The sequence below is a fragment of the Alosa sapidissima genome, chromosome 8 (assembly GCF_018492685.1).
Source record: "Alosa sapidissima isolate fAloSap1 chromosome 8, fAloSap1.pri, whole genome shotgun sequence".
In the NCBI taxonomy this organism is placed as follows: domain Eukaryota; kingdom Metazoa; phylum Chordata; class Actinopteri; order Clupeiformes; family Clupeidae; genus Alosa; species Alosa sapidissima.
The window spans coordinates 8,474,090-8,490,121 of NC_055964.1; the positions used below are offsets into that span (position 1 = coordinate 8,474,090).

General features: G+C 41.8%; 2 protein-coding genes across 2 annotated transcripts in view; one reads left to right on the forward strand and one right to left on the reverse strand.

The window, feature by feature from the left end:
* pole (polymerase (DNA directed), epsilon) overlaps positions 1-7,548 on the forward strand; it is a 30,797-nt gene extending 23,249 nt beyond the window's left edge. Inside the window, exons 34-48 of the mRNA XM_042099947.1 lie at positions 154-260; positions 722-898; positions 1,114-1,337; positions 1,887-2,107; positions 2,476-2,680; positions 2,825-2,998; positions 3,249-3,374; positions 3,483-3,615; positions 3,782-3,977; positions 4,316-4,447; positions 4,983-5,176; positions 5,820-6,020; positions 6,695-6,820; positions 6,936-7,025; positions 7,184-7,548. Of these exons, the coding sequence (XP_041955881.1) occupies positions 154-260; positions 722-898; positions 1,114-1,337; positions 1,887-2,107; positions 2,476-2,680; positions 2,825-2,998; positions 3,249-3,374; positions 3,483-3,615; positions 3,782-3,977; positions 4,316-4,447; positions 4,983-5,176; positions 5,820-6,020; positions 6,695-6,820; positions 6,936-7,025; positions 7,184-7,294 (2,417 nt within the window). The 3' untranslated portion in view covers positions 7,295-7,548. The remainder of the gene's footprint in view (positions 1-153; positions 261-721; positions 899-1,113; positions 1,338-1,886; positions 2,108-2,475; positions 2,681-2,824; positions 2,999-3,248; positions 3,375-3,482; positions 3,616-3,781; positions 3,978-4,315; positions 4,448-4,982; positions 5,177-5,819; positions 6,021-6,694; positions 6,821-6,935; positions 7,026-7,183) is intronic.
* A 3,801-nt stretch (positions 7,549-11,349) lies between these two features.
* Positions 11,350-15,912, reverse strand: p2rx2 (purinergic receptor P2X, ligand-gated ion channel, 2). The gene is made up of 12 exons (XM_042099950.1): positions 15,712-15,912; positions 14,706-14,841; positions 14,245-14,316; positions 13,783-13,858; positions 13,602-13,698; positions 13,396-13,476; positions 13,167-13,308; positions 12,876-13,003; positions 12,139-12,229; positions 11,994-12,059; positions 11,822-11,899; positions 11,350-11,703 (listed from the first exon to the last, which is right to left on the reverse strand). The coding sequence occupies exons 1-12, from the start codon at positions 15,849-15,851 to the stop codon at positions 11,605-11,607; spliced, it is 1,206 nt and encodes a 401-aa protein (XP_041955884.1). The 5' UTR covers positions 15,852-15,912; the 3' UTR covers positions 11,350-11,604.
* Between the last annotated feature and the right edge of the window lie 120 nt (positions 15,913-16,032).

The following is a 16,032-nucleotide window of genomic DNA, read 5'->3' on the forward strand; positions in this document are numbered from 1 at the left end:
CTGTAAAGGAGTATTGTAAAGTGCTAAATGTAAAGGAGTATTGTAAAGTACTAGCTGTAAAGGAGTATTGTAAAGTGCTAAATGTAAAGGAGTATTGTAAAGTACTAGATGTATTTGCTGAAATGGCCTCTCTGCTGATATGTGCTCCTCTAGGCAGTGTGCGTCACATCTACCTGTATCACCACAGCCAAGGACACAAGGCGCTGTTTGGCCTCTTTATTCCGTCTCAGCGCAAGGCCAGCGTGTTTGTGCTCGACACGGTGAGGGGACATCTCTCTTCTGCTCTCTCTCTCTCCCTGAGCTTCACAAAGCCACGCAAAACAAGTGTCTCAAACGTTCTGTCTCAAAAGTGTCTTTACAGGGTGTACTGAATGTTATGTAGCTGACAACAATAAGTTGAAAAGAAGGTTTCTTTTTATTAGATAAGTTTGTTTCTTTATATCTCAACAACAGCAGCTTAATCCTACTTAACATCTTGAAGGTTGGAGATTTCTTCAGTGATTTGGTGTGGTAATATGATGTGCTTGGTGGGAGCACCTTTATGCATTTTGAATTCCTACCATTTTTTCTGGAGGTCCAGTTTTTCTTCTCTATTTGGCACGGAAAATTTGCGTTTACATGCATTGCAGAGAGTCTGCACCCCTGAAGATGCATTTCCTGATAGGATATCTGTCTTTTACTCATCTCTGTCTGTGTCCACTCCTCGGCTCGTCGGCTCCAGGTGCGCAGTAACCAGATGCCCAACCTGAGCACCCTGTACGGGGCAGAGCGCACAGCTTTGCTGGAGAAGACCAGCGAGGACCTGCTGCCCCCCGAGAAGCACCAGTTTGAGGTGCGGGCCGAGAACGACGCCAAGGCCATTTACAGAGCTGTGCAGCGCATCCTCCTCAACTACAAGGTACCCACCATCACTCTTATGCTTTTCCTAATATACTGTATATACAACATATGATGTACATAGATATTATTCCTGTCGGACCTGACTATTGATATAAAAGCATAGAGAGTGGGATAAAAATAAAGGATTCATTTTTGGATGCTGGAACACTGTCTGTGTGTGTGTGTTCGTGTGTGCGCGTGTGTGTGTGTGTTCGTGTGTTCGTGTGTGTGTAGGAGGAGCGCCGTGGCCCCACTCTGATCGCGGTGCAGTCCAACTGGGAGCTGCGGCGTCTGGCGGCAGGCATGGCGGTGCTGGAGGAGTTTCCGGTGGTGCCGGTGCACGTGGTGGACGAGATCAACTACAGCGTGCTGGACTGGCAGCGCCACGGTGCCCGCCGCATGGTCCGACACTACCTCAACCTGGACAGCTGCCTCTCGCAGGCCTTCGACATGGCCAGGTGGGCACCCCCTCCGCCCTCGTCCTAACGTTATGCTGGCTTTGTGTCATGCCTCTTTCACTTTCACTTTCAGCCATGCAGTTTTGTAGCCAACCAGATGTAGGGCAGTCGTTTGGGAAATACATATACATTTATTCATTTAGCAGACGCTTTTATGCAAAGCGACTTACATATGTCAATTACATTATAAGATCCATTGTGCCCAGAGTGTCTTGCTCAAGGAAGCTGGGAATTGAACCCACAACTTTTCTGGCTACTGCATGCTAGCCCAGGTCCTTAACCACTAGGCTACCACCGCCCAAAATACTTACAGAATGATCGTGATGTACTTCTGGTATGAGAAATGGTTGTTTATGTGCAATCAGAGCAGGTCTAGTGCCTGCTCCCTAATTCTGAACACAGTGACAGCTTCACAGTAAATATCACGAAGTTCTTAAAGGCAACTTGCAAATATCATGAAAAGGCAAGTTGCAACTTCTCAATTAAAGCACATTTGTTTATCTGTATGCTTCCCACCAACTTACCTGAGTCTTATTCTCCCTTCTCCAGGTACTACCACCTGCCTGTAGGTAACCTGCCTCAGGACGTGTCCATCTTCGGCTCGGACCTGTTCCTGGCGCGCCACCTGCGCAAGCACAACCACCTGCTGTGGCTCTCACCCACTGCCAGGCCCGACCTGGGGGGCAAGGAGGCGGACGACAGCAGGCTGGTGATGGAGAGCGATGACCGCGCTTCGGTGGAGATCAACAGCCAGGGCTGCTACTCCACAGGTGACCCACAGGGCTACTGTTTATACTGTTTCATGCACTACATGCGGCCCTTTTCATTTAGAGGCAGGCTGTAGGCAGAGCTAGTGTCTTAGATATTCAAATAGCCACTTAATAGCTTCTTTGGTTATATGGTTCCACTTGTGTTTTTGTAGAAAGGGTCTGTGGACATCTTTTCTTGTTTAGCTGAAATCGAAGAATTAAAATGTTTGTAAAAAATGAAAGTTGAAATGACTGAATCGGCATCAATTGTAATTGGGACACATATTCTCCCTGTTGGAGCACTTGTATTTGTTTGGCCACTGAGTGGGAAAGGCCCTCTTACACTCCTAATTCTAAGCTAACTTCAAATTGCCCATGATCTCCAACAGTGTGTGTGGAGCTAGACATCCAGAGTCTGGCGGTCAACACCATTCTGCAGTCCCAACACGTCAACGACATGGAGGGCGGCGCCAGCATGGGCGTCAGCTTTGACGTCATCCAGCACGCCTCCCTGGAGGAGATGATGACGGGCAACCAGGCCGCCACCGCTGTGGCCAGCTACGACGAGACGGCGCTCTGCTCCAACACATTCAGGTTGCCCCCCTCCCCCCCCCCCCCATGAGCTCATTCTCTCATTCTCATTCATTTATATTGTTACTTTTGCAGTGATCGTTTCATATTGGGCCCTCTAAATGGGCTACGGTCTGTCTCTCTTTGGTGTCTTCCAAACGTTGACAGGATCCTGAAGAGCATGGTTGTTGGCTGGGTGCGCGAGATCACACAGTACCACAACGTCTACGCCGATAACCAGGTGATGCACTTCTACCGCTGGCTGCGATCACCCAGCTCTCTGCTCTACGACCCAGCCCTGCACCGCACCCTGAACAATATGATGAAGAAGATCTTCTTGCAGTGAGTGCACACACAGTCTAATCCAGAACCTTCCCAACTTATAACACAATTCATTTTCATGCTGTCCCATCCTGTCCACTCTCCTGGAAAGTTCATGGAAGAAGGTGACGTAACATTTGCTAAAATGCAGTGATGACTAATACTGATAAAAAGCACTATGAAGGTATCTATCGTGCTGTTAGTGTGCCTGTGTGAATTTATCTCCAGGATGGGTTTGTAAGAAACTGTAACTGGCACTGTTCTTCTGTAGATTGGTTGCTGAGTTTAAACGGCTTGGCTCCTCTGTCGTCTACGGGAACTTCAATCGAATCATCCTCTGCACCAAAAAACGACGCATTGACGACGCAATCGCTTATGTCGAGTACATCACTAACAGGTCTGAAGTCCCAACAGCCCATTTCTAGATCTTTGTGGTGTAAAAAGAGGTAAAGATGTTAGGAGTTAAATGTGTTGCTCTGTTTCTCTGGCCCGTCTGAAACGTCAGCATCCACTCCCGGGAGATCTTCCACTCCCTCTCGCTCACCTTCTCACGCTGCTGGGAGTTCCTGCTGTGGATGGACCCAGCCAATCACGGAGGGGTGAAGGGCAAGCTGCCCTCCAGCATCCTCTGTGGAGAGGTAGATATTCACACTCCAAATGTTGCATCTACACAAGCAAACATAGGACTGTGTAGTCTATTAGATAGATAGAGATAGAGAGATAGATAGATACTTGCACCTCAGTGGTGTTATGTGAACTACCATCCAAACGTGTGTGTGTGTGTGTGTGTGTGTGTCTTTGCAGAATGATGGTGGTAAGAAGAAAAAGGAAAAGGGCGAGGGGTCAGAGGAGGAAGGCAGTGAGGATGAGGATGAGGACGAAGAAGAGGTGGGTGATGGTGAAGAGGATGTTGAAGACCTGATTGAGAGCAACTGGAACATCATGCAGTATCTCCCCCAAACGGCGTCCTGTCAGAAGTACTACCTGATGATCATCTCGGGTAATGTCTCAACTCTCACTGCTGTTGACAAGAATTTAATTTCACGCTCTTCTCATCTTTGGCTTTGATCTTTCATTTAGCCAATCCAAGTGTCCGTTATTCGTAACTGTGCATTTTAGAATACGTAAAGAATTTAGTGAGCTTGACCTTGTAAAAAATGTAATTGATCTTGTAAATGACCATGAAATAGTTTTTTAAGTAACAACATTTACGGTTGGTTGGTTCAGTTAACTTTTCAGTTTTTGTTCATTTGTCATTTTTTTGTGTAGGTTTCTCTATCCCTGATATGTAATAAACAATTTGGCCTTTTACACTGATTTGTGATTTGTTCTCTGTAGCCTATATTGCAGCTGTCTATCACAGCATGAGGGAGGAGCTACGGCGCAATGCTCCAGGAGCCACGCCCATCAAGAGGCGGGGCGGAAGCCAGGCCTCTCAGCAGGCAGCAGGGGACAGCAACTCCCTACCTGGTCAGTCAGGGTCCTCATCATTCACCAATACTTTACATATGGTCCATACTCATACACACATTTAATTTGATCAGAGCACCTAGATTTAGACACAGCATAAAACTTAACAAGTATTTTCTTTTTATTTGTTGGTGAACAGTACAATTTGATATTTCTATAACTGATGTATGTATGAATTGATATAGGAAGTGTTAGTGTATGTATGTATGTATGTATGTATGTATGTATGTATGTATGTATGTATGTATGTATGTATGTATGTATGTATGTATGTATGTATGTATGTATGTATGTATGTATGTATGTATGTATGTATGTATGTATGTATGTATGTATGTATGTATGTATGTATGTATGTATGTATGTATGTATGTATGTATGTATGTATGTATGTATGTATGTATGTATGTATGTATGTATGTATGTATGTATGTATGTATGTATGTATGTATGTATGTAGCAAGTCAGTGCGTGATGGTGAAAGTTGGTGTTAATTAAGCCTGTAATAATCCCTCTCTCTGAACTCCCCCCACAGGCATGATCAGCTTCTCTCAAGAGTACGTCTCAGGCGAGCTGACCCAGAACTTCTTCACCATCACCCAGAAGATCCAGAAGAAGGTGATGGGCACGCGCAACATGACCCTGCCCTCCGAGATGTTCCCCGCCCTGCCCGGCTCCCACCTGCCCCTCAACAACCCTGCTCTGGAGTTCATCAAATACGTCTGCCAGGTGAGCACCTGACATGTAAACATACTGCATGCATACATGTACGTCATACACCTATAATGGGGACAGTGGTAGCATAGCAGCTAAGGAGCTGGGCTAGCAAGCAGTAGCCTGAAAAGTTGAGGGTACAATTCCTGGTTGCCATAGTTATGCCCTTGGGTCAGGCACTTAACCTTGAGTTGCTCTGGGGAAACCAGCCCTTGTAAGAATTGACATGTCCATGTCAAGTCGCTTTGGATAAAAGAGTCGGCCAAAATGAGGAAGTAAAAGTAAGTACATCCTCTGAGGATGCACCTCTGAAGAGATCCAGCCCCTTTTTTACAGTAATGCCGTAGGAATTTTAGGATGGGACTAAAGTTGCAAATCCACAAGCAGCCAGGCAGCTACAATGCTACACTCTGGGGGCATGAACATGGGGGCTCATGAACATGCCCAAGAGTGTAGAGCTGTACCTTGAGTAACAGAGATCTATGTGAAAAATGGCAGGATTTCCCCTTTAAATATGTCTAAAACAGGAGTGAAGATGCTGTTTTTAAGCATAAAGAGTAAGCATCTTATATCTGGTGCTCAGGTGATAGATGCTCTAAGAGTATGATGTTTCTGTGGGCGTGGCTCTGGGTTATACTGAAGTGCGTTGTCCTCTCAGGTGCTGTCGTTGGATGGCAACATCGTGAACCAGGTGAACAAGCTGAAGCGAGACCTGCTGAGGCTGGTGGACGTGGGCGAGTTCTCAGACGACGCCCAGTTCCGTGACCCATGCCACTCGTACGTCCTGCCAGAGGTCATCTGCCACCACTGCAACTTCTGCCGTGACCTTGACCTGTGCAAGGACCCTTCCATGGCACAGGTCAGTATATTGTGTGTTTTGCCCTTTACTCTGTTTAAGGTACAGAAAACTACCACCAGGAATAACTGAAAGGTGGGACAGTCTTTGAAGGCCAAGCAGAAAATATACCTACATAGAAACAAAATGAATTTTGTGTGTGTGGGGGGGTGTTTTTATAAGACAGGTGACATTAGTTCACTGTCACAAACCTGTAACATATGCAGCCAAATGCATATGTTTGCCACAAGGAGTCCCCAAACCTCAGAGACTGAATGTAAATATTACTGAAATCTGGAAAATACTACCATTTCAGAGAAAGCCCATCTCAGTAGCCACCAATTTCAGAACAGTGAAAGTTGGTGAGCTTTGGAAGAGCGACATGCAAACAGCATGATGAATTTGAACACTATTTAATGGGAAGGGCAGCAATACAGAAACTGCATCTGTTTAATCATATTAGTCATATTTTTAGAGTTTTTTTATGAGCAGGTATTTGTATTTGAGGACTTTTAGATGTTGTTGCAGTTGTTTATGGAGTTCTTCCATGGTAAAAAGGCAGTCTGGAGTGTCTTTGGGAGTGTTATCGATCGTTTCCATACCATAAAGGGAAAAAATCTATCTAACTAATCCTACTGCATCTAAAAATCTATCTAACTAATCCTACTGTATCTAAAAATCTAATTTCCACTCTGTAGGATGGCACTGTTCTGCCACAGTGGTTCTGCTCCAACTGCCAGGCCCAGTACGAGACGGACTCCATAGAGATGGAGCTGGTGGAGGCCCTACAGAAGAAACTGATGAGCTTCACCCTGCAGGACCTGGTAAGAGACTCACACAGACGATGCCCAATATGATCTCCGCACACTGCTGTCTCTACTTATAACCACAGTGTCCAATTCCCAATGATCACTCTCTCAACCTCTGTCTTTTTATCAGGAGTGTGCTAAATGCAAAGGAGTGAAGGAGGCCAACATGCCTCTGTACTGTCGCTGTGCTGGCGATTTCAACCTGACTTTCACAACCAAGGTCAGTGGCATAATGCATCAAACATCTAGAACTTAAAACGTATCCAACGTCTTAAGTGCGTCTAACATCTAACACTTAAGGCGTCTACCATTTTATCATCAAAAATCTCCCACATTCTTTGGCTGTCTTGTTGATTCCTTTGCTTCCTCCCCATCTAGAGCTTGTCCGAGCAGATAAGAGTGTTCCGGAACATTGCGGGTTATTACAAGATGGGCTTCCTGCAGGAGACCATCGACTGGCTGCTTCTCATGAGCCCCCAGTTGGCCTAATGTGACAAAATCCCTATTAATAGAAACTGATGGTGATGGATGTCTGGGTGTGCACGTCGGTGTTCTGCAGATGTTATTGTTCCGCAGGCTGTAAATATCACAACATGGAGAAATTGTACATAATGCATGACCGAGGGAAGCATTGAAAAGCATTTGAAGTTAAAACATGAAAACACTTTTATTATGAGGATCTCTAAAATGAATAATGGACATTTTTGCAAGGTGTGTTTTGGTAATAAATTGTTTTATATTTATAAGCATGTACAGTGACAATCTCTTCCCACTGGTGTTGTCGTCTTGTATGTCTGCAAAACCGTAATACATTTTGATTGTCTTATTGATCGCCTGGTGAGTGGTCCCCATTAGCAGCAACAAGACAAAATTACGGGTAATTGGTCTCTAATGTTCCTCTGTAGTCTCCTGAATCAGCAGCTGGCAGTTTTTATAAGGTCATCGGTGCTCTTGTTAGGTTTGTTGCTTATTGCTTAATCATCAGCATACAATCTGTTTGGACCAACACATTTTTCCCAATTGCAGCACAGCAGTTGATGTGATCATAGACTGATTACCTAGCCCTCACAGACCACATATGTCTGTCTACTTTAGTCCCTCAAAAGCTTGTTACAGTGCCTATAAAAAGTATCCCCCCCCCCCCCCCCCCCCACAGGATATTTTCCATTTCATTGCTTTTATTTAAATGGACAAGATTTTTGGACAAGAAGACCCTCTTTCATATTCAAGTGAAAATAGATTTCTGCAAGTAATGTCAATTAATCTTATGTAAAATAAGTGGTTGCATAAATATTCCCCCCCCCCCCCCCCCCCTTAAAGTGACTAACATAATTCAACAGTGGTTCAAGTGATTGCAGTTTAAGGACACCTAGGCTAGGTCCAGTAACTGGTTAATCAGTATTGCTGGCTACAATTAGACAAAAGAACACTTGTAGTAACTCTGAGAAAAGGTTATTGAAAAGTATAAGTTTGGACGGATACAAAAAAAAAATTCCCCTGGAGTTCAGTGAAATCCATTATTAAGAAATGGAAGCAATGTGGCATGTGTAAATCTGCTTAGCCCTTAAAGGTGTGGGTTTTTAAACATTCTAACATAAAATTCAATTCTGCAACAATTGACGGTTCTAAAATTCTATGTTGAATTCAATGAACTCAGATATTCTTTAGAACCTTCATTTTCCAACATTCCTTAAAGCAGACTGCCCCACAAACTGAGTGACTGTAAGAAGACTATTGAGGGAGGCCACCAAGACACCTATGGTAACTCTGAAAGAGTTAAAAGCCTCAGCAGCTGAGATGGGAGAGACTGCTTACAACAACTTTTGCCAGCGTTCTTCACAGTCAAAGCTTCATGGGAGAATGGCAAAGCTCTCCAAAGTCAAAAGGAAGGTTCTTTGGTCTGATTAGACCAAAATGTAACTTTTCATGCCATCAGACTAGATGCAATGTTTAACGGACACCAAACAATGCACATAACTGCAAACACCCCAACCCTACTGTGAAGCGTGATTGTGGTAGCAGCAGGCCCTGGAAGGCTTGTCAAGGTAAAGACTGAAATGACTGCAGCAAAATATATGGAAATTCTGGAGGACAATCTGATTCAGTCTGCAAGAGAACTACAACTTGGGAGAAGATTTATTTTCCAGCAAGACAATGACCTGAGGCGTGAAGGCTACTCAGAAATGGTTTAAAGGCAACCAGATGAATGTTCTTGAGTGCCCAAGACCTCGATCCAATAGAGAATTTGTGTCTGGACTTGAAAAGGGTTGATCATGTTCAATCGCCGTGCAATGTGACAGAGTTTGAGCAGTTTTGCAAAGAAGAATGGGAGTAAAATTGCAGTATCCAGATGTGCAAGCCTAATTAAGACCTATCCACAGGCTCCTTGCTGTGATTGTGACCAAAGGTGTGTCTACTAAATACTGACTTGAAGGGGGTGAATATTTATGCAATCACTTATTATGCATTATATATTTTTAATTAATTAAAATTAATTACTTTGTAGAAATCTGGTTTCACTTTCACATTTTTTGTAAATTTGTCAAAAAAGCCAAATTATATTGACCAGGATTCCATTTATAAAAGCAATAAAAGGGGAAATATCCAAGGGGGTGAATACTTTTTTATAGACACAGTATATCATTGGATCCTGGAAGTGCAGATCACTGATAATGGGAACGCCGAGCATTTCAACATACATCCTCGCTGAACGTGGCTGGTTAAAGGCAACCCCGTCCTGAGTCCATCTCCTCTCATTACACTAACCTCATTATCCCACCCACAGCTGGACCCATCCTCTGATTCATAAGGCTCCTGGTCGACTGATGTGTCTTCCTGTGGCCTCATAATACAATTTCACTCCTTGAAGTTTACGGGTTAATTCGATCAAGTGCTTCGGAAAGTCAGGCTTGACTTACTTTCCCGATCACAGCATCATTTAGTTGTTCCTGTTAAGTTCTGTTTGTCATTGAGCGCCCATGCTGGTCACATCAATTTCCCGGACAGTGTTCTTTTCAGTTCCAGACAATTATTAATCTGTAACTGACAAGTGGATTTTTCCTCCCAATCACCAAAAGGATAGATCCATTAAATTTAAAAAAAATTGGTGTCAGGTTGCTGTCTGAAGTGCTTCATCCATTGTGTCAGAGAAGAAGGTTGAGTGTGAACCTGCTAGCACTCTTCCCCACAATCTTGTTATGGAAGCTATTTTGTGGGGAGAATAATGACCACATTGTATTTGTTAGATGGAGCCCTTCTCCCCTGGGAACCCTCACTCCTGTCTTCCAGCAAAATTACATCAATTGGTATCGGAGATGGAATGGTTCTTGGAAATGATGAGATGTATAATTGTTACAACCACACTTTAACTTTTGGTTTGCACATGCATGTGAATCGGCTACAGAGATAAACCAGAACATATACAAATCAACCTCAACCAATGAAAAGAAACTACAGTTTGGACACAAAACAATAGAATTCACACTCTGTACTGTAATATGTATATTACTATGTTATATGCGGAGCTATGTTTGCATCACTGACAAGCAGAGCCAGCAGTAATACTGAATAATTCTGCTTCTGTTTTTTTTCCCCCTGCCAAATATCAAAGACATTGAATACAGACTTGACTAAAGTAAGCTATCTATAGACCCTTTCAACAATAAAAACAAAAACAATGCTTGAACGTTCTATTTGGTTCCCAATCTACTTCTTCTGCATTAAAGGTCCAGTATGTAGGAAATAATGGAAAATAAACTGTAACCATTCCAAAAATGATCACCATTATGTTGTCAGAGAGTGAGGAAACACGATGAATTGAAGTAATGGCTTATTTGACAACATTACTCTAACCCGTGAAACCCCGTAAAACCCATGAAATAAAATCAGTTACGGGGCGGAATCTCTTGGAATTTTCGTTTATGTTTTGAACGATTAATTCTAGAATAGCGTATTAATTAATGGGCTAGCGCGTCCTCCTATTTGGGTTGCCAAATTAGCAAAGGCCAACTGTCAACAGCTGTCAGTTGTAGTCATGAACGCCTACAAGAGGCAGGCAAATTTCCAAAATTAAAACAAGAAACAAATTAAGTGGACATCGGAGGAGCTTCCTGAAATGGTGACGTCTTCGTCAAACGAAGAATATCAAGTCTGACGCAGAGCTGGCCATATTTCTCCACAACAGGTAGCCTATGCTAAACTTCATCTGCATCGCTAACTTCAGCTACATATGTTACGTTGGTTAGAGAGGTATTTTTTGTTTTCACTGTTTCCGTAATGTGTAGCTGGGTCATGGTTGGAGAAACGTTAAAGCAGCTGCAGGTCAACTAACGTTAGCTAAGTCTTCATTACATCTGGCAACCCAGAAGAGGCTCGCGTCTGGTAGTCTTGAGAACGTTCACCAGTGTTTTGATTTTGGCCAACAGAACGTTAGGTAACAATCCTACAAATTGCACCTTTAAGATAACATATGGAATGTTAAAACGGAAGTCTTGTGGGGCCAACTATGATGCTGATAATGGAACTCTCTTGAAAGGGTCTATACTTAAAGCTTGGTATGTGCACTGCAGTTAGGGAATTTGTCTCTTGAAGGCTTCTAGTTAAGGTTGAGGTTACAGATTTGTCCATTGGAGTGATGGTTGTATTCCCTGTCTCAGACCCTATGGCTATATGTGGCTTGACATTTCTTCACTTCTGAAGCAAGAGTGCCACCAATTCGAGCACAGTCACTGTCCTGCTCTAAGGCTGAGTGCTTTCCTGTAGTGTGCTTGTGGCCAAGGGGTGAGAGAGTGAGCCGTCCATCATAGTGGCACCCCATCTGAGAGGTCTGAGTGCGTAGAGCCATAACTTGTGAGGGTGAGGTCTGTAACAATGATGTGTTCGACGGGCTCATCAGAGGACTGAAAAAAATAACAAAGTAAAAATGACAATCACATCGTAGGTTAATTAAAAAGCAGCACAACATAGAGAAGTGATGGTATCTTTCAACATAATCTCATTCAGCATTTTCAACTTTACGTTGTCAAATTTCCTCTCGCTGTAAATCTCATTTTTGTCAATGAAGGTCAGCATGATCCAGTCACAGATGATGGAACACTGAAGGAAAAAAAACGTATTTAAAAGTTTAATTGATTATTATTCTAATAGGATGCTTGATTAGAAATTCGATTAGAACTCATGTGCCACTTACAATTCCAACTGATGTCATGGCCGTTACTGCGTTGATGATGGTTGGGACAATGTTGAATTTTCCAGCCTATGAAGCATATCAGTTAAAAGTTGTTTTTTGTCTGTCTGTACGGACTAAAATCAAAGTTTTACCTGGTACTACTCACATGTCCATGGACAATGATGTCCAGTCGAATCCCGAAGGCCTTGATGAGTGTTCTGTACTCTTCACCATTCTTGCTGTAATACTTGGCAAATCTGGGGAGCATTCACATCCAGATAGCATCCAGACAGAGCACATTGCATCCTAACGTGTGCATTACAGCTAATGTACCGGTATGTAAATTCAACACTTGCAAGTCAAATAAAATGTCTACACTGATGAGACCACATTATGTGACCATTTTTGTACATTTATGGTATTGGTTCATTTTCATTATTGATGGTTGATATTTGGTATTGACATTATTGTTATTATTACTATCCTTAATGTAGCCTCACCAACTTTCTATAACTGAAGAAGCCTCTAAACGCCACTAATTCAAATAATTTTGCTTCAAAATCCTCTTAGTACCATTTTCTTCGTGGTCTGAAATATTGATTTGTAGGCAAAAACCTATAATGCCTGATAAAAAATGCTCATTTAAAAGAAAAGCGGTCAGATACAGTAGATTTAGAGGGTTTTGCATCTGAACTCTTCAACTGTTACCTGTTACTTTTAACTACTGTTTTGAAATATTTGTAAATCGCTTTGGACAAAAGTGTCTGTTAAATTACATAACGTAAACATAAACACATAAACATTTTCCATTATTTTCATTCTGAACTTGAACCCTGTGGTCCAGTATTCAGTCCAGTTTAGAAGAAGAATGGGCAGTGGTGTGGTCTGCTAGTAAACACTCACCTATAATTGTAGCCTGAGTGCAGGCTCTTGCGCGTGTCCAGTCTCCTGAATGAGTAAGTGGGCACACACGCTAAAGGGTCCACATCAAAATTACATTTCCAGTTAATGAAGACTCCAATCACGCCTCCCTGGCAGGGCAAAAAAAAGTTATGTTCTGGTCATGTGTTCAATAATAAATTAGATGTACCATAACAATGTTTTGTTACAATATGTATTACAATATGAATTACAACGTGATACACTATATTACAATATGTATTACAGTATGTGTTAGCACAAAGAAACACTTACGGTTCTGCATAATTCACTGAATTTCTCCCTGATTTGCTCTGCGATGTAACCCAGCCGGAAGACCGGGCAGTAGCGGTGAGTCTCTTCGTTGTAATGGCACCGGGGCATGTATTTCACCTTTCTCCCAGGTCTGGTGTTTCCCCTAACCAGGAAAATGAAAATAAATGTTATTTATCTATCGTCATCTTCTGTAAGGTTAAGTTCATATTCAAAAATGGAAATGGGTGACCTTAACACTTTGAATTTCGGAAAGTGTATGGTATTTTTGATATATATTGAAAAGTTGACAGCTTCTGCCAATGGTGGTTCTCTGTTGAGAAGAGAAACACAATTAGAATGTCAGTGAAAGCACTCAGCAATATGAGTCCACTACAAAAAGCATCAGCTGACTGACTCTCAGTGCACAAGAGAAATCAAATAAGTTCTACACATCACCTAACAGCCGCAAAGGCTTCAATAGGACACCAAGACTGGATCTCACATGTCTTGAAGGTGTGATTGTAGTACTGCACACAACGTCCGGTTTGCTGTCCTTCAGGAACACAGTCAGTCAACAAAGAATTCAGAACAGTATTAAATGCCAGTTTTATTTAGCAGTTAGCAACCTTTCACCTACCATTGCCATCAAGGTTTATTTCCCCAGCAACACAGTCAGAATCTTTTGTGCAATTTGCTTTGAAAACGCGGTAGTCCTGTAGATGGAAAAAATAGAATGGGGTATAAAACAGAACTTAAGGGGCATTCTGCAAGCTATAAGCTCTGAAATGTGTAACATCCTTTACCAGTATTATTCCCCTTGATAATGCTGTAGAATGTGCTATTAAATTCAGGCATTTATAGCTACAAAATATACAGTATTTTAGTGTACAATAGCATAATTGTCTGTACTAAACTATTGTATAGTTTAAGTTATTCATGATGAAAATATCAGAATATTACAGTAGTGCATTGATACTAATTCATGTTCAATTCATTTTGTCAACCAACCAATTCATACTATTTTTCCTGAAATTTAAGATGTTGGGGAATATGAAATGAAACCATTTATTCTCTATAGTCATACTAATCAAATGTTTACCTCTGCACACGTGCCCTGTTTCTGGTCATGAGTGACCTCACGCCTCAAGATGGTGCTAATAACATCTCCACCCTGCAAAAAATCAACCAGCCAAATCAACCACATGCCCAGTACGGACATTTATCATTTCTCCATCACTTTTCTCACCTCACCAACACTTTTCCATCCCGTTTCCATATTAGAAGCACATTTATTATAATAACATTGGCTTTTGGATTTCCATATCGGTAATTGTAACCAGAGCAACAGTGGCACATTAATAAACCATAAAATCGTGAAGCCATTTTACACTTCAGTCATTGCTGTATGTGACACACCTCAAAGATGTAGTAGATCTGTACATTTCATAGAGATTATTTGATGTAGTGTATGTGCCCATTCAGATGGGCATAATGGTTGCACTTCTACTATGGAAATAAAGGCAACTGCAAATGGCTCTCCTTCAGATACATATTGTTTACCTCAGAAGGATGGACATATTCCACCATGTCCAGCACATTGTCCCCCTGCAGGGCCACGCCTCTCATCATGGTGTAGATGGAGCTCTCAGGTCTGGTCTCAATGTCCTGGTACGCCTTCTGACTTATGAACACATACCTGAGGGGACATTACACCCAGTGCACACAATAATAATAATAATAATAATAATAATAATACAATTATTTAAACAAAGTTTAAAAAAAGATTCATGACATGTCTCCATTTTCTCACTCTGAACTCATCATCAGCCAAACATCAAAATACTTTCCTGTATGTTTCATCAAATCTATTCGGTTAATTTTTTCACTTAATGTATGGCAGTATTGGTGACCAGACCCATGTTATGTTCCGGACTTTTCTGGCACATCCATGCATTTCCTTCACCTGACTTTCCCCCATTATTTTTTAGCCTTTTTTGCACAATTAGGAAAATACAAATTGTATCCATTTATCATAATACACAATAAGAAAAATGATGATCACAGTGATCAAGATTAGCCTGATATTGAACATTCCATTTACCATCCAAGACAATATGGTCACATATTTTGTTCACAATCATTGCATAATTCTCTGCTCAGTATTTTACAATCAATTGAATTCGTAGTCAGTCTCCGTTCAAAAACCCATTTCTCAGTCAACTGCAATATGTAGGCCTAATGTAATGTAGGTAATGTACACCACAAATTAAACCAAGTGCATTGTCAAAAGAGCATCATACACATTTAGCTGAAAACTGTTATCATGTGAAGGAAATACCTATAGCCTTATTTGTTTGTTTGTGTGTAAGTTTGCCAATTTTGATATGAAAAAATAAATAAATACAAGTAGGCTATTATTACATATAGCCTGTACTGTAGATGAGAGGCATCTTGTTGCAATGACTTTGGCCAATGATGGAAGAAATCTGTTATAAAGTTATAAAAGCCATAGATGAAGTTACATTTGCTCCGATATATTTTCAATCATTTTGCAAGAATAACTTACCAAATGAAGTATGTGATCACTAGAAACTGGACTCCTCGGTATATAACTCCAAGTTTTCTGTTTCTCACCACCATTACCTTAGGTGTCTCATAGTCCCAGAAGCCAAGAAAATATTCCTTGAGGAAGTCTTTGACACCCATTTTAATTTATATTTCAGTCTTCCCTGAAGGATGCACTGTCTTGTGGATGAAAATTAATCGGACACTGACATCTCACTCTCTCTATCTCCCACATACACGCGCAAACGCGCGCAAGCACGCACTCGCACTCATCATCACTTGATCTAAATCCAAAATGTAACTTTATATCCAAATTAAATGT

Coding starts and splice junctions, on each gene's coding strand:
- p2rx2 (XM_042099950.1), bottom strand. CDS start 15,851: ATGGGTGTCAAAGACTTCCTCAAGGAATATTTTCTTGGCTTCTGGGAC. Junction 14,842..15,711: donor GTGATCACATACTTCATTTG/GTAAGTTATTCT, acceptor ATGTCCCCTCAG/GTATGTGTTCATAAGTCAGA. Junction 13,859..14,244: donor AACAGGGCACGTGTGCAGAG/GTAAACATTTGA, acceptor TTCCATCTACAG/GACTACCGCGTTTTCAAAGC.